This window comes from Lycorma delicatula, chromosome 1, assembly GCF_047948215.1.
Source record: "Lycorma delicatula isolate Av1 chromosome 1, ASM4794821v1, whole genome shotgun sequence".
Taxonomy (NCBI): Eukaryota; Metazoa; Arthropoda; class Insecta; order Hemiptera; family Fulgoridae; genus Lycorma; species Lycorma delicatula.
In genome coordinates, this window is record NC_134455.1 from 191,447,459 (window position 1) to 191,472,065 (window position 24,607).

Consider the following 24,607-nt stretch of genomic DNA (forward strand, 5'->3'; position numbering starts at 1 on the left):
TGTGTGAAGATATTATAATTGCCACAGATATTCATTTTTACCTACTTTTAGGAATCAGTAATTCTAAAGATGATTGATGTTTATAGTTTTAGAGGAGTGGAAAGGGGGAAAATTTTATAAAACAAGGATTTTAACAAAAGTATGTCAAGAAAGATTCTTTAACACCTACAGAATTTCCACACATTTGGAAAATACATAATTACTGTACAATAAAAATTGACAAATACAATATTTTTGAATGCTACCTTTCTGCTTAATGACAATATTATCCTACTAATTAATTTATTCAATAAAATTTTAGTTTCAATTCCATTGCCGTGTAATTAATAAAATATCAGGTTAGAATAAAAGATCTAAAAAAACAAAAAAAATCTCTTTCGGTACGTCGGAAGGTGGAGGTAGATTTCATCGGTGCTAAGTAGGGGGATAAAGGTTTCCACATTAAAGTTAAGAAAAACTACAAATTTACTCAATACGACAATGATTGTATGTGAAAAAAGTTTCACATGTTTAGTATATGACAAGCCCCATCTACTTACAATTCCAGCAACATTTTGGTCATCCCTTTGTGTAAGGGTTGATCAAAACATTTTTCAGACAAATGTTTTAGGTAATGTTTAGAGGACTAACAACCACTTTAAACAGATTCGATACTGTGGAGATATGATTTTTTTTGTCTTTGAAACCCCATTTTTTCCACCCCATAGGGCAAGGTTTGACAATTCAGTCATATTTGCATGAAATTTAATAATCAATGTCAATTTCGGTGGAGAAATGCATTTTTAATTGTAGAAATGAACTAATAAGTATAAACTAACCAAACTTAAGATACGCTTCGGTCACTAACCTTGACTAATTAACAGTAATGTTTTGATTATTTAAATAATAAATAATTGCAATAGTTACTGAAAGATGAATGGTGTGGGCTAATTGACAACACTGACATAAGTAATTGATGTTGTAATATTTCGATCCTTAACTATACAGTAATCCGTATTTCAAAACAATGTCAGGGTCTTTTCTGTTTACCCCAACTATAAAAAATGCATTTCTCCACTGAAACTGACAATGATAATTAAATTTCATAAAAATATGAGTGAATTGGATAAAAAAAAGGAAGAAAATTGGGGGGAATAACAGAAAAGTATCTATCATGTGCTAATTGATAGGAATGAGAACAGCTTTAAAGAAAGCAGAGAAAGTGAAGGTTCTGAAAAAATGGAACTTAAAACAAACCTGAAGAAATTTGAAAAGAAGACAGTGGGAGAAAACTAAGGCAATCAAAGAAAGAAAAAAGGAAAATGAGAAGACCTGGACGAGAATAAAAAACATGATGCAAGTAAACACAGCAGAGTTAGTAATAACAATACATTCAGTTATTATGAGGTAGGCAGAGCCAAGAAATCATGAGTAACAACAGAAATACTAAAGCAAATGGAAGAAGGTGGTATACGAGGTGCGACAATAAAGTAATGAGACTGATTTTTCTTTGCAAGATGTGGCAACCCTGCAGCTTTCATAGGCACACTATCTTTGACCTTGGTCTATAAGCTACTTCTAGTCCAAGCGGCACATTGATGCAACTGCTCAGTCGTGAGTTGTGCTATAATAAGTGAACACGTGTTTGTGTCTCTCATCACAGAAATGAAACCGCAAAATATTGTGCAACGGTATGCCATTTATTTTTGCGTTAAATTGGGTGAAAACACGACAACTAATGGTAAGCTTCAGAAGGCTTTTGGAGAGAAGGTTATGTCAAGAGCTCAAGTTTTTCGGTGGCATAAAATTTTTAGTGAAGGCAGAACGAATGTTAAAGATGAAGACCGCAGTGGACGACCATCAACCTCATGGACAGATGTCAACTTGAGCAGGGTGCGTGAAATCGTACAATCTGATCGAAGATTATCCGTGAAAATGATTGCAGAAGAACTCAACATCAGTCGAGAAACAGTTCGTCTAATATTAACTGAAGATCTTGGTATGAGAAAGATTTGTGCAAAAATGGTCCCCAAAAATCTCATACAACAGCGAGAAACACGGAAAAATGTGGCATCCGATCTGTTAAAGCAAACGGAAATCAATCCAGATTTGTTGAGTTGTGTTATCACTGGTGATGAAGGTTGGTTTTTTTCAATACGATCCAGACAAAATGCCAATGTTCGCAATGTTGCTCAAAGGGATCACCCAGACCAAAAAAAGCTCGCATGTCAAAGTCAAAAGTGAAATGCATGCTTGTGTGCTTCTTCGATTCCAAGGGAATTGTTCATAAAGAGTGGGTTGCCTCCTGGACAAACAGTTAACCAACATTTCTACAAAGAAATTTTAGAAAGACTTCGTAAACGAGTTCTTCGTGTCCGTGCCAACATTGCTGATAATTGGATTCTGCATCACGATAATGCACCATCCCATACTGCTGCCAGTACAGCAATTTTTAACCTCAAAACAAATTTCAGTACTACCACAGCCACCTTATTCACCAGATATCACAACGTGCGACTTTTTTCTATTTCCAAGAGTCAAAATGGCAGTCAAGGGACACCATTTTCAAACAACACAAGATGTCCAAAAAGCTGTGACGAGGGTCTTGGAGGATATTACAGAAGATGAGTTCCAGAAATGTTACCATCAATGGCAGAAGCGCTGGAATAAGTGTGTGCAATCAGAGGGGAACTACTTTGAAGGAGACAACACTAAACATGACTAAAACGGTAAGCAACATTTTTTTCACATCAGTCCCATTACTTTATTGTCGCACCTCGTAATAATAAGGTAAGAGAAAATGAAAAAGCAATATATAGTACACTAAATAATTGGTTAAGGGGGGGTACTTTTTTTGAATCCAACAGTAAATTTTTTAATACTTATTTTAACTTAATACTTGTAAAATAGCGTGTTTTTGAATGCTTAATTAAAAACATGTGGGAGAAATAGAGGTAAAATGATACAATTCACAGAAAATAATTTAGTTGAAAAAACAAAACTTATATTTAGACAATATAAAATACAATCTTTTGGTCATTCATTGAACAACTTTTTTGTCTCATTAGACGTAATACAAAACCCTAGTATCCATACAGCAAAAATAATAAAACAAAATATACCTTTTTTTCAATCATTAAATAGAAACAAATTCACTAATATGTTGATGTATTACTTCAAAAAAATTTTCATTTCTAAATCTATATCTCCATTAATTCTCTGGATGTTCCTTTTTCCTTCTTATTTCATTGTTTGGCACACCACAAACTCTCAATATTTTGTATATGTGCCCCTGTCTCAAGATCGACAAAATTCTCAGAATGGTTCACAATGAGTTGTCAAAAGTTGTGTTCTTCCAAGTTGAGAAATATCATTGTAAGATTTCCATTAATCACATATAATTATTACACCTTTTTCGATACGAGCTTTAATTATAAGAAGTAAAGTGTCTTTTGTATGATCCAGAACAGCGTATATAAAACACTGTTTTGTTTCTGTACAGATTCTATCAAAAATCCACTGGTTTGGGAGAATTCTTCCTCTATTGTATTTTCATTTTGAGAAAAAGAAGACTCGTTGATCTCCACTGTCATGTTGGGAGTGCCAATTTTTTATCAAATCTTTCAATAGAGTATCTGCACAAACTTCATGCAAACAATTCTTCCAGTTAGTGATACTTTCAGTTTGCAAGTTCAATTCTTTAAGAAAAAAATGTAGTTTTTGCATATTCGTTAACCCAGCAATAAATTTTTCAAGTGTTAACTTGATGCCTTCTAACATTGCTTCTTTTCTTACATGTATATTTTTGGTGACATGATCATTTATTGCACAACCCACGAATACTGTTTGCACTTTAATTTAATTTCATTTCATGCTTTTTTTTTTACAACATCTTACAGTTTGTAATATTTTTCTTTCTTGCAAAACTTTCACTGCTTTTTCAGGACTATTAACTATTCTACAACTGAAGCAAAAGTGTACAGAGCCACTTTATTCAGTGATATAATAAATAACATACATATATTAAGGTAATATTAAGTTATTTTGAGTTATTTCTCATACTTAATATTTTTTTACTGGTTAGAATATATTTATAATTAAAAGCAATAATGCTTATATTGGACCTCTCTCAGGTACATATGGAAGACCAATTTTTGAATAAAATTGATGAGTAGCAATAAAAAAATTAAATAAATATTTTCGGTGAATTTATCATTTTACCTTATTTCTTAAACATATTTTCAATTAAGCATTCAAAAACAAGCCATTTTACAAGTGTTAAGTTAAAAAAAATTTATAAAAATTGGCTGTTGGATTCTGAAAAAATTCCAAGGAAGGAAATACAAAACCTAGGGAAAAGTGGTAGAAGGAAGAAAGCAATGATATTGAGGATCTAGAAAAGAAAGGGCAGTATGATATGATTTATAGGAGGGTGAAGAGCATTACATAGGACAATGGAAAGGGAATGATAAAATAAAACTGAGGATAAGGACAGTAAAATGCTACATGAAAAGAAATAAGTAAGGCAAAGACGGAAGGAGAATGTGAAAGACCTGTTTATTTTAAGAGAGAACTCGAAATAACTAAATACAGAAAAAGAATGGGAAGTAGTTGAAGAGGATAAAAGAATCATTGATATTAAAATGAGAAGTACAGAAAACAATTAAATAAATGAATAAAAAATCAATGGAATAGATGAACTTAATATTTTATAAGTGCTTAAAGGAAGGAGGAGTTGAAGAAATAACTGAACTATATAATAGGATTTAGAGTAAGGGAGAATAGCCTGAAGACTGTGAAAACAGTAATGGTACCAATTCTGAAGAAAACTGTTACCAGAAAACATACACAACACAGAACAAAGGAAAAGGAACCAGAGATGCTACCAAGCTCTTGTGGATGGTTAGAAAGAGATATATAAGAGGAGAAAAGGAATGAATATTTGATAAAATTTACTGAAGGCATTTTATAGAGCCAAATGGGAGAAAATGATAGAAATTCTTAAAAGAGAAAAAAAAGAATGGAAAGACAGAAGTATAATTAAGTAATCATGCACGATTGCTCATTGTTGCAGTTTATCTCATGCATGATTTTTTTTTTTTTACCTACGGGTCCGTATTCAAACAATTTATTCCGCAGAGGATGAGATGAATGTTTTGTAGCGTGTGTGAAAAATGCCATGCCATGTTCGAATCCCGGTCAGGCATGGCATTTTTCACACACGCTACAAAACATTCATCTCATCCTCTGCAGAATAAATTGTTTGAATACGGACCCGAAGGTAAAAAAAAAAAAAAAATCATGCATGAGATAAACTGCAACAATGAAAGTTAAGTAAGAATTTGACTGACTTGGTAGGGCTAGGTCAAGGTGTTATACAATGATGCTGCCCACCACAAACATTATTCAACATTTACATTGAAGATAAGACAAGGTCTTTATTAGATGAGAATAAGGAATAAGTATAGGAGGATGAAAAATAAGATGTATAAATTTTGCTGATGATAAGGTAATTATAACCTGGAGAAAGGAATTAGAATAAATATTGGAAATCTAAAGTACTGGAAGTAAAAAACAAAGATGGATTGTTTAGTGGTAGAATAGAATAATAAAAATAAGAATAGGAAAAAATAATTATAACTGTTTGGGTTCTATGATGACAGGACCGGAAAACCCCAATGGAGATAAAAGAAATGATAGCAATGGCAAAGAAAGCCTTCATTCAGAAGAGGGAATTACTAAATAGTAAGTTTGGAATTACTAAAGTGCTACGTATGTGAGTGAAACATGGATGATAACAAAGAGGGAGAGAATCTTTGAGATGTGAATATGGAGAAAATAAGATTGACAGATAAAGTGAGAATTGGAGAAGTAATGAACTGGAGGAAGAAAGAGCAGTTATGCAGGAAATTCACGCAAAAAAAAGGAAACTGATTTAGGACATGTGATTAGAGGATGTGGATTCTTGACAACTGCATTAGTAGGGTCAGTAGAAGAAGAAAGGAAGCAAGGAACAACAAGGTTAGTAGATAGGGTGAAGATTGGAAACTACAAGTGGACATAAGAGATGACCACCTGTCAAGTAAGACACCAGTTGATTATAATGAAAAATGAGACTTTACTACAATACTTTCACTATGATTTTGTTACATTAAATTTTAAAAAATAAGTAGTATCCTATAAAATAAAGATTTTAGAAAAAGTGTGATTTGATGTTGATAAATTTATATAAATACTTCGAAGCAAAAAGCCTATCTCGGAACATTTACAAATACTGTAAGGAAACTATACATAAATCAATTAATATAAACTTCTGAGCTCTTACTAATTTCAATCACTTACCAACAAAAAAACTCTACATGTCAAACTCATGCACAAAAAACAATGAAAGTTCAGTGTGCTGATAATGCATAATAATTAATTTAAAAAACTTGCAAAAACCTAAACATAGAAATCTTTTTAAACAATATTACATGACTAAATTATCTATACAATTAAATTTTTTTATATTGAGATCCAAAATTTTCATTAAAAATTTAGCTATGAGCATCCACAAATTCATTTTTTTTAAATTATACAATAAATCATAATTCATACTAAGAAATTAAAACACCACTTGTCAGGAACAGAATGTTTCATACACAGCAATAATTTTTTGATAAGGTTCAAATGTAGTTGAGGGACTTTGTAACCTGGGCAAAAGTACAGATTAAAACAATTCTGAGAAGAATTTAGAACTTGTATTTGTTAACTGTATCTCTTATTTTACACCAACAGTATACAAATTTGTATATTTTCAATATCAAACTTACTTTTAATTTTTGTTCTGTCCTCTACCTTTTGTAACTAACTGGACTGAAATAATTTCCACATCTTATAAGGTATTATGAATGCAGTAACTACCTAATAGTGAGAGAATTAACCTAATTACACATAACTATATATTTTTATATAAGTAGCAATTTATGTAATATGTTTCATCAAAGACCATATTAACAAAGCTGTTTTCTACAAATAGAATATAATTAACCAACTGAATGTCATGGGGTTTAGTTGATAAAGTATGATGATAATCATAAAATAATTCCTTTACCAAAAAATTAAGGCCGGAGTAACAGAAAACAAAAATAATTCACCAATTCACAAAACAGGAAATTCCGGATAATTTAGATGAGGACAAATAGAGATTGGGAAAGGTGAAATAGGAATTCTTTTATGCTGAACTGGTGTAACTTCCACCACAATAGAAATGTTTCTCTAATTTTGGTAATAAAATCAAAAAGTAAACCTAACTCAATAAATGAAATGGCATTAAAAAAAAGTTAAAATAAAAAATTAATATTCGACTGAAAAGACCTGATGCAAGAGTTGCTCTCCGGTGGCTTCGAAATCAAAGGTATATCTTCTTTTACTAGTTGAGTTGTTGACGACGACATTTCAACAAGGCATAGCGAAGAAGATGCCATAATTGGTTTAAATTACACAAAAACTCAACCCGACCTTCTTCGAAAACCTGTCAATAAAATATACATCACACGATATGGCGGCTCATTCAATAACCACTGCCCTCTAGATTTCACAGAAGTAAACAGAATTTAACAAAATTCATAACCTCTTCTCTATAACTTATGTCTAAAATAAATTCGTCCATGTTACATACCCACACATCAAAAACTTGAAAAATTTTGAACAGCAAAGCATTACGCTATTTCTTCTATGATGTCTGGTTCCAAAGTAATCACGATCTAGAGGTTGGAGTAGATAATCGGTTTCGTCTGTCTCGAAATCTCTTTCTTCTGAATTCATTACAAGAGGAATAACTTCCCAGTTGACAGACCGATTCCCCTAAAATAAGAGGAATATACGTAACTCATAAAATTGCAAATAATTAATTACAAAATAAAAATACAAAGTGTAACCAACGAATAGCACTTCCGAACATAAACAAAGAAATTAGAAACTATACATAACAAACATGGCGCCATCTAGCAAGATTATATATCACTAACCACAAATAAATTAATGGTTATTATTAATAAAAACTCACTCTTTTAAGTCTGGTAAGTGGCATTCCATATAAAAATGTTAAATAAATTAAAATAATTCACTAATAATTCGAACTCCATCCAACACCAACACTACTAAAATAATAAATCGAATTAGTAATGAATGATACGTATTCCCCTGTTATGCCTGATAAGAGTACGTAGCTAATGGGAAATTGAAATAGGTTAAATACACAATTTTTTTCAGTACACTACTGTTTCTTAAGGTAGTATATTACTAAACCAAAAATTTTTATAAATATAATACCATCTTTTACATCTGCAGTAATATTTGCAAATGAATATTTCATTTGCAATAATTTTGAATTCTGGTAAAAAAAATCTTAGCGATTAAGAAAAATAAAATACACTTAAGAATTCATTAATAAAGAGGTATGTTAATTTTTAGTTCCTATATTTTGCGTCCTTAAAACTTTTATGAAATTAAATGTGGTTTTATCTCTTTGTTCTTTTCAACAATGATGCCTTGTGCCGAGAGGTAGTTTTGGAAGTGCCTACTGTGCGCGTAGACTATTCAAATTATACTACGTATAATTGAAATTCATTTATTTTAAATGCCGCGCTGTTTCATAAAAACAATCAGAAGTTATGGAGTAAGATGTATGATTATTATTTTTTTTATAAGTTATTATCTAGTATTTATTTAAAATATTACATTTATTTACAACATAATAGAGTACTTGTTTGTAAACAATAGAAAATTAAATTTTTAAAGAAATGTTATTTTTAAATATTACATATATGCTTCATTAATGCAGTGTTTTATTAGATAATTTCGCTCATATTTATCGAGTAAATGAATTATCGGTATCAGTAACTGTTTACATATGAAATTTTGAAAAAAATGAACTTTAATATTATAAAGCTGTATTATTAAACTGCAAATGCGTAATGTAAGTGAAGTAGTAAAGTGGATTTATAAGTTCTTTTGCTAGCAAGAATAACTCAACTTTAAATTTGTAAAAAAAAAAAAAAAAAAATTCTAAAAAATGAAGTTCTTTCTTCTAATCTTCATTTTTTATTCCAAAAAAGTAATATAAAATTCATCCATCATTACAAAATTATACTTAAGCATCAGCCTAGTGTCTAAAAAAATTAAACAAATAAATTACGTATTCATTGTTTCACTGTTTGAATCTGCATCCTGATCATTTAACATAGAACAATCTGCAGTGAGGAGTTTTTTTAATAAATTTCAGGTTTTTGTTTGGTGATTGTGTTTTTGATGGCTTATTTTTATTTTGAAGCTGATACTGCCTCTTTTTTCAATTTTTAAATTTAAAAGCTGTTTTCTATTAAACTTTGCTTATGTTAGTTAGTGTTATATGTTTTTTTTTTTTTGGTTGTTCTTGTTTATATTATAAATTTCTTTATTGAAGAAATAGGCCAGTCAGCGAGTTGTTATATTTGTCTATGATACATATTTTATGATGTTTAGTTTTTCCATGTGATTTTCAAGTTTCAAGGGTATGTTTGAATAGTTTGTAGATCATACTTAAAAAAGCTGAGAGTTTGTGAATCTGGGTGATGAGTGTTATAAATAAAACATCAGCTTTTGTAGGGCCATTGTTAAGGGGGTTTCTGTATATTTTAAACTGTGCTTTTATTGGTAGCTGTTTTTTGGTGGTGAGACAAGAAAATTGATTTTTTTATGTTTGTAATCAGTTATTAAGATTAATTATTTTATGATTCAGTTATTAATTGAAATTTTAATTCATAATTTAGAATTGTAAATATTACAGTATTTGGTCAGCCATGAAATACTTTAAAAAAATATATATAGGAAGGATTGAATAATATGAAGGCAGGTTGTTTTATCTATTTAACCTCTGGGACCATCCTTAGTTATTGCTTCAGAGGATGAGATGAACAATTTGTAGCATGTATGAAAATAATATGCCTGACCGGGATTCGAACCCGGGACCTCCGGATGAAAGGCCGAGATGCTACCACTCATGCCACAGAGGCCGGCCAACGTTTATGGCCAGTCAACAATGAAGGCAGGCTATTTTTATTGTATTGCTTGAGTCTGGATAAATGATTGGGAGACAGAAATGAGGTAACAATATTAAAATTTAATTAGAGTAACTAGGTTTCATTCTGCTGAGTTCTCCACTGAAAGTACACAACCTCTAGGTTGTGTACTATCTAGAGACCTCACTACAATTGGATAACAAACAAGAGTAAAAGAAACCAAGGCATAAGGGTAAAAGATAATAAAAATGATTGAATGACATTCAAATTAAAAACTTTTTGTTAAAAATAAACTCTTCAATTTCACAATATCAATTACTACAAAATTGTGTAGTTAAAAAGTGTAAAGTTTTTTTAGTTCATGAAAAGTATATAAAAAATTTCTGTGTACTTTTGCATTAACCAGCATGCATATTACCTTATATATTTTTCTTATCATCATGTATTATTTATTTATTACTTTAACACCAAATATCACTTTTCTTATTAATAATTTGTATATTTAATGTTAATTAGATGAAGTTAGCGAGTGAAGTGAGTGTAAATTATACGCATGCTGGATAATGCACAAGTACCTTTTTATTATAGATCAGGTGGTTTTATAACTTGCAAGTGTCTGCATTGAAATGTGATGAAAATTTATTAATTAACCTTCTCTTATAGAACCTTAAAATGTTAGATGTCAAACTTTTATAGGTATAGGGGGTTTGACATGAAGCGCAAGGTATTTCTGAAATTGCATAGCCATTCCCAAAGTAACAAGTTCTAAATCAGGCCTATTAGAGAAAGTGAAGTGGTTTCCTAACACCACCAAGTTGAATGTGTTGATGTATATCAATATGCCAACACTCTGTGAAATGCAAGTAAAATGCAGTTTTACAAAAAAAAATCTTCATGCTATACTGCAAAGTCATATAGACTTTATTGTCATATATAATTTTTAGTTTGTAAATAAAGATCATTACTTTCATTAAATCCGCAGTGATAAATGATAAGTTTACCATTAATCAGTGCTGTTAAATAAACCCTCATGACTATGTTGTACTAAATATTTAATGTGAATTTAAATTAAAATGTAACTATATTAAATACTACGCATTGTAACTGTACTAAAATGTAACTATACCTACCTATTAATGAAATATCTGCTGATAACTCATGAAGAAGAATATATGTCTAAAACTAAGATTTTTCTGATGAATATTTTGAAAAATCTATGCTAGGCCTTCTTATGGGTAATTATTTTTATATTTACATAGATTACATATTATTTGATTTTGGTATCTGTTTTGTCCATTTATAAAAGTGATGTTATTGTCATTAAAATATCTTTTAAAAGAAATATGAATAATACATCATGCACGTTAATTTTAAATGAAATCATTGTATGGTTTTAAAATGCTGCTTATCACACTGGACATTAAATCTGGTTAGAAGCAGTGGAAAGCATAATTGAACTGTGTGTAAAGTAGCCAACCTAGCCAATGTTGTAAAAATATTAATTATGACAGCTGATAAATAGTAATCTTTTAGGATTAAGTTGAATATGTGAAAGAAAGTATGGATCTTTTTTTGGAATTTCCCCCTCTCAAACACTTAATTTTTTTACCAATGTGTCAAAAATAGATGTATTTCCCAATAAGAATTAGGAGGGAATATGCATGTTCCAAAATAGCAGGAAATATTGATATTAACAATAATCAGTTGGAGAAATAACCGATAACACACTAACATGCTCATTTATACTGGTTTTTTTAAACATTCTCCATATTATCATATTTTACATATTAAAAATATAACATTATTACTTATAATTATAGATATAAATTATAATTATAATCAACCAAACTTAACCTACGCTCGCTAACCTCAACTAATTAACAGTAATGTTTTGATTATTTAAATAAATAATTGCAATAATTACTGAATTTATTATTTAAATATTCAAAACATTACTGTTTATTACTAAGGTTATTATTATTTGAATTATAATGTTAGAATATTGAATTCCCCTGTACCAAAATTTTTCTTTCAATATATTTTGTTTGCAATGAATTTTTACTTTTTATTTTGAAATATGCTTATTCCCACCTAATGCTTATTGGATAATAAAAATATATTGATTTTTGGCCGATTGGTTAACAAATTGTTTTTTTTTTTTGGGGGGGGGAACTCTGAAAGAGATCCGAAAATATGTTTTAATTAAATAATAAAATTTACTTTTTTATTATAAATAAATGGCTCTTGAAATATGGCATATTTCAAGAGGAAACTTCAAAAACTCAAAACCTGGAAACACCCTGACCACACTTAAAGAGAATGGCAACTAGACCATGCCTTCACGGAAAAATACCACCATAAGTAGATCTACAATGTAAAAGGCCTCCGAGGAGTAGACACATGTTCAGATCACTATAGTTAAAATTAAAATTAAGTTTACTCCCCAAAGAAAGCATCAAACCCAAGCCTCTAAAACTAAAAGGGATCCTACCCAACTAATCCAAAATGAAAATTACCAAAAAGCAACCAAAAAAATAACAATCACAGATAAACTTGAAGATCTAGTCAACAACCTTAAACAAATCATAAAAGAATTAGCTCCAATAAAATCGTGTAGAAAACATCAATGGGGGAACAACAAATGTGAAGAAAACACAAAAAACATGTTTTATTTCACAAATTCCAAAATTCAGAAACATCCTTCCAAAATCTAGTAAAGCAAAGAAAAGAAACTACTCGAACCCTAAAGGGAATAAAAAGACAACAGCATAAAGACACTCTGAAGTCAATAGAAGAAGAATTCAATAAAACACAGTCGAGAGGCTACTGAAAAACCTGAAAAAATTAGCTCCAAAAATACAAACCCTCAACCCTACTAGTAAAGAATGAAAACTGTAAACTGGCCCATAACAATAAAGATAACGCAGAAATCCTAGCTAAATATTTCAAGAAACTCCTAAATTATGAAGAACTTCTGAACCTCAACATCAACATCCGAATAACAAACCACCAGAAAACATCAATCCTCTCACAACAAAAGAAGTCTACCAAGCACTGGGTGAGATAAAGAATTACAAAGCAGCAGCAGCAGATCAGTAAAAATTGCCCTTCATCAACAGTTGTCAACATCTGGAAAGAAGAACTACCGGAACTCTGGATGACAGCCCTCATCTATCCATTACACAAAAAAGGGAACAAAACAGACCCTAACAATTATAGGGGGATCTCACTCCTAGAAAAAACATACAAAATTCTTTCAGGAATCATCCTCAACAGGGTCGGTTCACAATTTGAGAAAGAACTAGAAGAATACTAGGGTGGTTTCAGACTAGAGGAGCTGTCCAGACAGATCATAATCTCAAACTAATAATGGATTACAACAGCAAAAGAAACATGACTGCGTCCACAGAGAATCCCTACTAAATATTCTAAGACACTTTGGATTATTGACTCTCACAAACACTAGGTAAAATTCAGAGGCGATCTCTTGGAACCATTTGAGATCAAAACAGGACTGTGCCAAGGCAGTGGGCTCTCACCGCTATTATTCAACTATGCTGTAGAAATGGTAACGAGGGAATGGCTCAAAAAATGCCTCCCCAGTAAAAATTGGACAAAAAATCAAAACAAACTGTCTTGGTTTCACCAACGACTTGGCACTGCTAGCAAATGACATCAGCAAAGCTAAATCACAGATATTAGGACTTCAAAACATTGCAAATAAAATTGGCCTCAAAATATCATTCAAAAAGACAGAAATTAATACAGAAATTTGAAAAATGCCCCAAAAACCAACAAGATTAAAAGAATTAAATAAACAGTAATAAAATCAAAATACTAACCCAATTTAAATATGTTGGAGAAATAATAACAAACAACCTAAACAAAAAAACCTCAGTCCAAGAAAAAAAATAACTAAAGCTCAAAAATTAACCTGATACACTTACAATAAAAAATGCTTATCAATAAACACAAAAATAAGACATTACAACCCAGTTATAATATCATAAGCCATTTATGCAGCAGAAACACCCTTCTACCTGAACAAACAATCAAAGACAGACAGACTGAAGAAAATCAACAAAAGAATTGGAAGAACCTGCATCAATAAAACAAAAGTACCAGAAAGACAGTCAGTAGTGGATTGTGCCCAATTAAGTCATGTAGAAAGAGTTAGAACCCATCAAAAGGATCTGAAGGAAATTGGCCTTACACCAGAAGACACAAGAGATAAAATTAAACAAGAAAATGAAGAACAAAAACACTTGCTTCACACTCACCAGAAAAAACTCATAACATAAACATTTTCAACTCTAGAAAGGGCACTAAGATCGGAATATGAAAAAGTACTGGGAGCACCACAAGACCAAACAGTCCCATCGAAGAAATTTGGATAATGGACTGACTAAAGTGATCCTATGCAGTCATAAAAGATAATAATAATAAAAATAGATGACTTACTTGCGGTATCCCATAATGTTGATGAGGAAACTTACAACTGTCGTCAAACTGATTTTTGCACACTTTTTATGTATGTTCATGTTAATGTTATTATTACCTCTGGTGGAGATGATCTCAGCTCAACCAAATGATTGTTATTACTTAACACCAATTGTCACTGGTATTCTTTTGAATACTCAATTCCATAAAGGATAGTCACATTTGAAAGAAGTCATTACATTATTTTTATTGTTTACTCATAATTAGTAAAGTTAAGTAGTAATATTTAATTTTACATCATTAAATTATTTTATACTATAGCCTTTCTCTTATTTTATACTTGTTTATAGCAGAGCTTATCTAACTTTATATGGATGTAATGAGTTACATATGTAGAATGATAAATACAATTATACACATATTTCTTGACAAATTTAAAAGTAATAGAATGAAATAGATAAAAACACTACAAAACATCCCACACACATCCTTTGCAAATAATTTGAATACCAGCACAGTCCACACACAATATTTGACACATACTCAGTTGAAATAAGTATCTTTCTAAATTATAACTTTTTATCATATAACTTAAAAATAACAACGCAGTCCATGAATGCCTATAAAAAAGATGACAGCATAAAACAATAGTCTACTTTTAAATCTCATTAAATTTTGGTATTTTCAGGATTTATATTAGTTTATGAATGTATGATAATGCACCCAAATAGTTAAGCTTCATATTCTTGATTGAGATATTTGAGTTGCTGTAACTCACTGGAAAGCTAAAAAATGTGTTTACCTGTGAAATTATACAATATTTAGAATTTTGGTCTTATGTGTGCATCTCTATATACAATAACCATCAAATTTATATGTGTGTAGTAATAAGAGCAATTTGAGATGGCTTACTTTAAAAATGTTCAGTTTTTTATAAAAATAAAATTTATCATGTAACTAAAGTAATTTTTTTAATATTATACTACCTCAACTTTCATTTATTACAATAAAATTCTATAACAATACTAATAAAAATAATAATCCCCTGAAGTAAATCCATCTCCACGTCCGGATCAGTAACATCTACGATCCACGTCCGGGGACAACGGCTGTGTACTTGTCTCAGACTTGCACGATACTCCAAGCCATGTAACGGAGCTATGGTCAAAGTCCATTCTAGGTCATGTGGTCATGGAAGTATGGATCACTGTCGTTTTTCATTTCGAAACTGAACTCCCCTGCGTGTTTGCCGTGCGCGGAGACCTGTGTCGCTGAAAATGGGGGTCCTGGCGCTTGAATGAAACCTCGCCGTTGGTCTGGAAAACCACGGCTAGATGTAGCAATATAGCGCTTTGGCCCCTACTTTAGCTAAACAGGAGGCCGGTTTGCTACCCACTGCCGGTCAATCGGCTCGTTTACGACTGAACCTTCCGCTTGCGGAAAAGGCGGGTAAACAGGTGAGAGCCCGAGATACCTTGGCAGGATTAGTTTTCTGTTTCGGGTGGATTGGGATATATATCTCTCTGGTAGGCCTGGCGTCCAGGTGGGCGTCCCAAATGTGCGGCTCCGTGGTGGGTGGGGAGCCAGAGACGAATTATTCTGTAACACTCTTATGGAATCAAAAACTTTAAACCTTCGTTCGGTAACCCCGGACAACCTTGAGGGCAAACACCCTCGTTCTGAAGTCTCTCCTCCTTCGACGCCATCGTCGAAGAAGAAGAAAAGTGAGGGCCGGAATCCATCGGTTGAATATGCGCGCCTATATCCCACCCCCGATGAGTATTTCAAATGCCAACGTTTTGGGCATATCTCGGACAGATATAGTCGTGAAGAGATTTGTGCATGTGGCCAAGCAATCCATGGTGAACTCTGTAAGAAAATCCCTTTGTGTCAATTGCGGAGGACAGCATTCAGCAAGATCTAGGAATTGTCCTGCTTTCAAGAAACAGATCGCGATATAAGAGACTAAAGTTCTCAAGAAAATTAGTTATCTTGAAGCGAAGAAAATGGTTAATGCGCAGACGCCGGGCAAAAAATTCTTTGAGCAAACGGATGCGCCTAGCACGGATACGTCTTCGTCACAATTGATTGATAGCTTACTCAAGCAATTGACACCAGTTCTAACTACGGTTTTAGACAAATTTATGGAAAGGAAATTTGCTACAGTTGAACCAATGCCGTCGACTAGTAGTCAGAGGGCGAACGTCATCGCCAAATCAAATGAACCATTGACGTCGCAAACACGACAGATTACTGAGGAGATTGAACGTAGCAGTAAGAAGCAGTCCAAAGCTAATAATACGGGGACATCGAGTTTATCAAACGTCAAATATTCTCCGGAACCTTTACATTTCCCGCAAGGGGATAAGCCACCAAAAGGACAGAGGCTGCAGAAGACCGGTACCTCTGTTGTAGTCAACTTAGAGAGAATGGAAACGACACAAGGCGTGACGGCGCCGCTGACAATTCATCCATCTTCGACCGGATTGCCGAAACCACCGAATCCCGTTCTTATACAAAGCGCAACTCTGCCGAACCCTGGGACTATGTTAGTCTCAGGTGAGGAGAGTGACTGCGGTTCTGTGGGGTCGCTAGCTGACTCGGTTTGTACAACTACGAAAAAGAAAAAAGGATGGCCGAAGGGTAAGCCACACTTATAAAGTTAATGGAGAATATAATACAATGGAATATTAGTGGGTGTGTCTCGCACCTACCTGAGCTTCAACTACTTATAAATTAGCACAACCCTGCATGCGTGTGTCTTCAAGAAACACACTTTAAGCCAGAACATGATTTCCGTCTACGTGGATATGATGTGATAAGTGCCGATGTTGTATTTGATCGACGAGCAAACGGTGGAGGTTGCCACTCTTGAGCGTCAACGTCGAAGAATTTATATCGAACATCGAGCTACTCCTGTTAAACAAAGGTGCGGAAACATTTTTCAACATACGAAACAGTGAAAGTTCGGCCAGAAATTTGTCATTTTGCAGTCCAGTATTGTCGCTTTCCTTAGATTGGAACGTTTACCAACACCTTCATGGAAGTGACCACTTTCCGATTATAACTACAACAAATATACAGCGGAAAGCACCAAGTTTTATTCAGAAGTGGTGTCTTAAACGTACCGATTGGATTAGCTATACAGACAGCGTCGTTATGCCAAGTTGTACTGGAAACATCGATGAGGTTATAACAGAGGCAACGCGGGCAATTATAAATTCGGCAAAGGAAAACATTCCTAAAACCACCCCAACTTCGACGAAACCAAGTGTGCCGTGGTGGGGAGTCGAAGTAAATATAGCAATTAGTAGGAAAAGGAAAGCCTTCAATCTATTCAGGAAACGTCCTACCCTGGAGAATCTAATATCTTATAAAAGACATCGTGCCTACGCCAGACGCACAATATTATCTGCGAAAAAAGCATCCTGGGAAGCATACGTATCCTCCATCGATAGTAACACATCTGCTACGCAAGTATGGTAGAAGGTTAGGGCCGTAGCTGACCGATCCGATAGCCGTTCATTGAACGCGCTCAAACAAGCCGGTGTCGTCGTAATCGATTAAAAGGCTATAGTTGAATTGTTGGTCGATCAGTTCGAATCTATGAGTAGCAACGAAAATCATCACATCGATTTCATTCGCATCTCAAGGGAGCAAGCATCCATAAACTTTATAACGGAAGACGACCTCTTTTATAACGTACCGTTTTCATTCGTCGAATTCAATAATGTTCTACAAAACTCCAGTGATACTTCACCTCGATATGACGATTTTCCGTATGCATTCGTCAAGAAGCTTAACGACGATGATAAAGCGTGGATATTAGATTTTTTTAATAGAATATGGACCTCGGCCTCATATCCACAAATGTGGAAAGAAGCAGTGATTATACCGCTTTTGAAACAGGGGAAAGATCCTTTAGACACTAAGAGTTACAGACCAGTATCTTTAACATCGTGTATCGGCAAATTCTTAGACAAAATGATAATGCTCGTTTAGTATGGTTATTGGAAAGGAAGCAGCTTCTTTCGCCATATCTAACCGGATATAGACAGCGTCATTCTACAACTGACAACGTGATACTTCTTGAGATCGTTATACAGGATGCTTTCATTAAAAAAAAGCACTTCGTAGGCGTATTTTTCGATCTTGAAAAAGCATTTTAAATGACATGGAGGTATGGAATTTTAAAACAAATGTATGAATGGGGACTACGTGGAAATCTCCCCATGATTATCGCTAGCTACTTATCTCAGCGAACCATAAAAGTACGCGTTGGCAACACCTATTCGACAAGTTTGCAAAATGGGGTTCCGCAGGGGTCACCCCTTAGCGGCACCCTGTTTACAATTGCTGTCGATAAGGTTCTACAAGCAATACCGCTAGGAATTGGTAAATATATGTATGTCGACGATCTGGCGATTTTCTATGCCAGCACGGAAATTGCAATGGTCCGCTATAAGTTGCAGCGAGCAATCGATGATATTGTTGATGCAGCTGAAAAGTCTGGCTTCAGGTTTTCGACCGAAAAGTCATGCGCCGTACATTCAGTCGCTTTAGAGGGACACACCCAAGTCCACGACTTACAATAAAAGGGGTTAGAATTCCGTATAAAGAAGTCGGATTTTTGGGACTACTCTTCGATAAAGCTCTTTCGTGGCGTCCTCATGTACGATAATTGGCAACTAAATGCAAACGGGCGTTAAACATAATCAAATGTATGTCGAATATCAATTGGGGGTCGGATCGAGAGGTTCTTCTATGTCTGTATACTTCATTGATACTATCAAGGATCGACTACGGCTGTGTTTATTCCTCGGCTCGAAAGAGCTGTCTAAAAGCCTTGGACGTCGTACAAAATGCCGGAATTTGATATGCGACTGAAGCATTTCTCATCAGTCCCATCGACAGCCTCGTGTGTGAATCAGGATTGTCTCCACTACGTTTTCGAAGAGACATCCTGTTACTGCGCTATGTGGTCAATGACACGTCTTGTAAATACCGCATCATGTAAATACGCCAGCATTCATTGGGCATATTCTCGTCAAGAAGCTTACAACCGGCGTCAGACCTATACCAGGCCAGCCGGAATCAGAGCTCGAGAATTGATGGAAAAGTACAACATTGTGCTTCCAAGAGTTGTTGAATCAACGGTGTGTGATTCGCCACTGTGGCTGCTTCCATTGGCCTTTTTTCAAACGGATCTGGCACGTTTTAAGCACTGCAATTCTCAGGAAATAACTCATCCTTTTCAAGAGCTTTTGAGCGAACACAACCGGGAACTTGTTTTCTACACGGATGGCTCTGAGACTGCGAACGGTGTTGGCAGTACCTTCTATTGTGCTGGAGTTAGTCATTCGTGGTCCTTGCCGGCAATTGCATCTGTTTACACAGCTGAGTTGTATGCCATTTGGCAAGCTCTGAGGTATTGTGAGCACTATAATGTACCATCCTTTTTAATCTGCAGCGACTCACTGAGTAGTATTCAAGCATTGCAAGATGCGTACTCGACGGACCCCTTGGCGAAAATGATTCTTGCACTGCTTCGGGTGCTAAGTAAGAAGGGGCAACAGAGTACATTGATGTGGATTCTCGGACACCCCGGTATTGCTGATAACGAGGCTGCGGATGAGGCAGCTCGAGTGGCTGCTGAGGAGCCTGAGCCCGATGGAATACCCGTCAGACCTAGCGATGTTAAGTGTCACGTGTCTGCCTGTGTCAGACGTGAATGGCACAGAGTTTGGAGTGGATTAACCACAAAACTTAACGCCGTGAAAGACTCTCCTCGCAAGTGGACCACTCCACTTTCGATCAAAAGGAGAGAGCAAGTTGTTATAACACGGTTGCGAATAGGGCATACGAATCTAACGTTGACTGGCGGCAATCAACTAGTTTGTGAGGGATGTCAGCAACCGTTGACAGTCAAGCACTTATTGGAGGATCGCATCGTACATCGCCGTCTGCGTCGTCAATTCGAAATAGAAGGAGGAATAAAGAGAATTTTGAGAAATGATGAATGTGCTATTAAAGACTTGCTGTTTTTTCTTTACACGGCCGGACTCTTCAACTGTATTAGAATTTAATTTTCGGAGGCATGTCTTCGACATATACTCTGTGTCAAGAGCGGATAGTTAGATTTTCCTTTTCTTTGTTTTATTTTTACTTTTTTTGCGCCACATTCAGGTGTGTAAACTTTTATCAACGTGTGTGTACTTTTCTTTTTTCTTTAGCTACTTCATGCTTTTCAGTGATTGCTATCGTTTATTCGTACTTTTTGTTTTGAGAATTGACAAGGGCTAATGATCTTAGCAAACGATGCCCAATGACAAAAAAAAAATAGTAATAATAATAATACCTTGAGTTAGATAATCCCCACGTCCGGAACACAACACCTACGTTCCACGTCCAGGGCGGCAACAGCTGTACTTACGTACAATACATGCAGCTGGCTAATGGGGTTCAGAGTGCTCTCGGAGATTCTATTTTTCGGCCGAATTACATCTATAGGCCGTATTTAAGGACTGGATTTTGCAGCCACCTGCAGATACCGAAATTTTACCGATTAAGGACATGGTTTGATACCACCTTTACAGCTGGCGATGTGGCAGCCACGGTCGAAGTGATTGCAGGTATAACGGAGGCCTTTCGCTGTGCACATGCCCCCCCCCCCCCCCGATGGCAAGCATGTAGTTAAGGTGCCCATGTATTTCGGCGCATGGGAGCCCTGAAAACCTCGGTGTGCAGGGGTTGGAGTCAGTGCAGAGACTGCGCATCCGCTGTCTGCGAAGACATATGCCGGTTCAACCGGAGTACCAGAATGGACCTCTAGGGTTGGTAGCTCTGGAGTGGGGGTGTACCCCGACGGCTAGCCTTGCTACAGAAGGGATTTAAAAACATGCAGCTTGAACAACAAACAAACGTGGCAGAGGGTTCACGTAAATACCCTCGTTTAGAACCGTCCGTTTCGCCTGAGGCGAAACGGAGAAAGAGTGCAGAATTTCGATGAATAGAAGTTGAGGCTAGAAAAAGCTTACAAAAAGATTTTTTCAAGAGCAACGTTCCGAAGCCAAAATATTTAGTCATTACAAAGGAAGATGGTAATTTCTCGAAGGTGAGTCCCTTTCTCATTGCTCGAGAAATAACTAAATATGTTGGAGGTCTTGTTAAGGAAATAAGGAAAACCTTTAATGGACTTCATGTGGAGACTATAAATAATGCTCAGTCTCAGAAGATTCTACGGCTCAAAAAGAATTGGAGATTTGGTTGTACGCGTCGATCCCCACGGCACGCTCAACACCTCAAGGGGTGTTGTGGTCTGTCGGGATCTTTTCTGAATTGTTTGGAGCAAGAAATTGTTGAAGAATTGGTAGTAATAGAGTGTCGCCGATTGAACATGAGAAGGAACGGCGAGATCCTACCTTCAGCCTCTCGTGTCCTCACTTTCAACCGGCCTACTTTGCTGGAGAAGGTAAGAGGAAGAATTCATCGATTGAATGTGCGGGCATTTTTCCCACAGCCAATGAGATGCTTCAAGTGCCAACGCTTTGGCCACACCGCTCTTAGATGTGAAAGACCGCAAATATGTGTGTGCGGTGATGAGGTGCATGAAGGAGAACCGTGTAAGGAGCCTCCTACATGTATCAATTGCAAAGGACAGCATTCATGTAGATCCAGGAACTGTCCTGTCTACAAAGACGAAGTAGCTGTGCAGGAAGTAAAAACCCTGCAGAAAGTCAGCTACCTTGAAGCTATAAAATAGTAAACGCCCGCAAACCTAGAGCAACAACTTATGCTCAGGCTGTGGCTACTGTTCCTGCTCCTGCTCCAGTTGCTGTTGATGAAAGTCAGATTATCAACAAACTTGCGCCCACTTTGGCTAGCTTGATTGAAAGGATTATCGAAAACAAAATGAAGCCTTTCAGTAGTAAAGAACCTGTCAAGCCAAAGATATTAGTACAGCCTCCTGAAGGTACATCTCCGAAATCGAAAGTTGTTCTTGTACAGAAGAAAACGGAGGCCAAGCCAGAAGGCCACGTACGTCTTAGAGAGATATTAGATAATGATCTAAAGAAAGTGACTGCTTCGCAGTCTGTTATGGAGGTTCCCAAGCCTCCTGCAACTGAGGTGGCCTCTAAAACACAGAGGCCACAAAAAACTACACAGTGGGTGGGCAAGTGTGTCCCCCCTTCCAGGAGCGGTGACTGATCCGATTCCCGTGTCGGGGGTCGGCCAGGTTTCCACCTCTCAATCGGCGCCTGGAACCGGCGCCGATCCATGTCCGTCGTCGTCTGCTGCTTCGGTGGTTTCCGATTCGGAGGCCGGAAGCTATACGGGCGATGACGTTCTTCGCGAACACGAAGCTGTTCGCAATATGGAGAAAAAAAGGAAAAAAGAGTGGCCGAAAGGTAAACCAAGTTCGTTAATTTAAAATTAGCGAGTGGATTGAACAGTGGAATATACCACAAGGTTGAGCGGTACCTTGTTTACGATCGCCATCAATAAACTAATGTTAGCTATTCCAGTAGAAATCAGCAAAAGTGTCTATGTTGATGATTTGGCAACTATGTATGCCAGCAACAAGGCAGCTATGGTGAAGTACAAATTACGGGCGATTAACGCTCTTAATGAAAGTTGCGAGGAATAATTGATTCCAATTTTCACCAGAAAAAACGTGCTGTGTACACTTCTGTAGGATGAGAATTCCTCACCAAAGTCGTATTTTGACAATCGGCAACAATCCAATACAATATAAGGACAATGTGAGATTTTTAGGACTGGTATTGGATAAATCCCTTACGTGGGGATTACACATATAGGACTTGAGTGATAGATGCAAAAAAGCCCTAAACATTATAAAATGTTTGTCGAACATCATCAATTGGGGCTCAGATAAAGAAATATAATTGAGACTATATAACGCATTGGTACAATCGAAACTAGACTACGGATGTACTGTATATTCATCCACCAGGAAGTCGCATTTAAGAAAGTTTGACGTAATTCATAATAGCGGCATAAGATATGCGACAGGCGCTTTCCGCACAAGTCCGGCGACTAGTCCGAAGCCGAAATAATGCCACTACATTATAGAAGAGAGATCTTTTTGCTAAGATATGCAGCAAACATGGGCTTTTCCTGTTCATATAAACTGACGGTTAGAATTTATATTATATTAGAATTTATACTGACGGTTCTAAAACCGAACATGGTGTTGGAGTTCCATATATGTAAATGGAGAAGTCCACAATTGGAAACTGCCAGATATGGCCAGTGTCTGTATGGCAGAACTTACTGCCATATAGCAAGCTCTTTGGTACACAGAACACTATCTTGAAGAGAGAGTGCTAATATGTTCAGATTCTCTAAGTGCACTTGTTGCAATTTGGAACAAGAACATTAAGGATGTCCTAATTGCAAACATCATGTCCATTTTGTACGTTATACAATATAATTATTATTATTATTATTATTATTATATGAAATAATTTATTATGATGGCAAAAATAAATTCACGACAATATTTACAGTGGTATATATTTCACTTGTGATTTATACTAAGGAACAATGTAAACAAAAAAAGCATACATATCTTTTGAAAAAGTAACTTGTACATTTTCTTTTACAATGTTCTTGCTGTAATGTATTTTATCAGTTATAGAAATTAATAAAAGTTCTTTTCTATACATTTTTTGATTTGCTTTTTCTTGCATTCAAATCCCATCTTGTGTTTTCTCCAAGAATGGGATAACTACACACCTGTAATTACACTCTTGAATAAAAATCATCCTGTGCCATGTCATCTAAAATATACTTGGCAAAACTGCCTAAAATAATGGTCATGAATGACCACTGTATCTTATCCAGGGCTATGTGATTCAGAGTAAACCATATCAACCTTTTATCATTAACTATGAAATCTTTACCTCTTTACTTGGTTATCTGATGTATGCAGCAAAAAACAAAATAAAAAAAATTGAAGAAAACATTAAAAAGTGTTCTCAGTAAGGGGTAATCCCTTCACAGAAAGTCAAGATTAGAAGCACTTGAAAAGATGTTAATAACAAACAACAGTCATTATCAACATATTCATAACTATTACTGGTTATTATTAATTTAATATAAAATCAGTAAGTTCAAAACCTCAA

At 35.1% G+C, this 24,607-nt stretch overlaps 2 protein-coding genes across 5 annotated transcripts in view; one reads left to right on the plus strand and one right to left on the minus strand.

Moving 5' to 3' along the window:
* LOC142326583 (putative phospholipid-transporting ATPase IIB) overlaps positions 1-14,651 on the minus strand; it is a 115,531-nt gene extending 100,880 nt beyond the window's left edge. Inside the window, exons 1-2 of one of the 4 annotated variants that reach the window (XM_075369176.1) lie at positions 14,481-14,651; positions 7,640-7,824 (exon numbers count right to left, since the gene is read on the minus strand). In XM_075369176.1, coding sequence (XP_075225291.1) covers positions 7,640-7,785 — 146 coding nt within the window. In that variant the 5' untranslated portion in view covers positions 7,786-7,824; positions 14,481-14,651. Of the gene's footprint in view, positions 1-7,335; positions 7,541-7,639; positions 7,825-8,026; positions 8,186-14,480 lie in introns of those variants that run through there. The other 3 variants (XM_075369171.1, XM_075369197.1, XM_075369190.1) reach the window with 3 other exon arrangements.
* Positions 14,652-19,435: 4,784 nt separating this feature from the next.
* On the plus strand, positions 19,436-20,545 carry LOC142317732 (uncharacterized). The gene has a single exon (XM_075354280.1). It carries the CDS (start codon positions 19,436-19,438, stop codon positions 20,543-20,545), a length of 1,110 nt encoding a protein of 369 aa, XP_075210395.1.
* The last annotated feature ends 4,062 nt before the right edge of the window (positions 20,546-24,607 follow it).

Excerpts from the sequence above, each read along its gene's own strand:
- LOC142317732 (XM_075354280.1), top strand. The coding sequence starts at position 19,436 with ATGTGGTCAATGACACGTCTTGTAAATACCGCATCATGTAAATACGCC.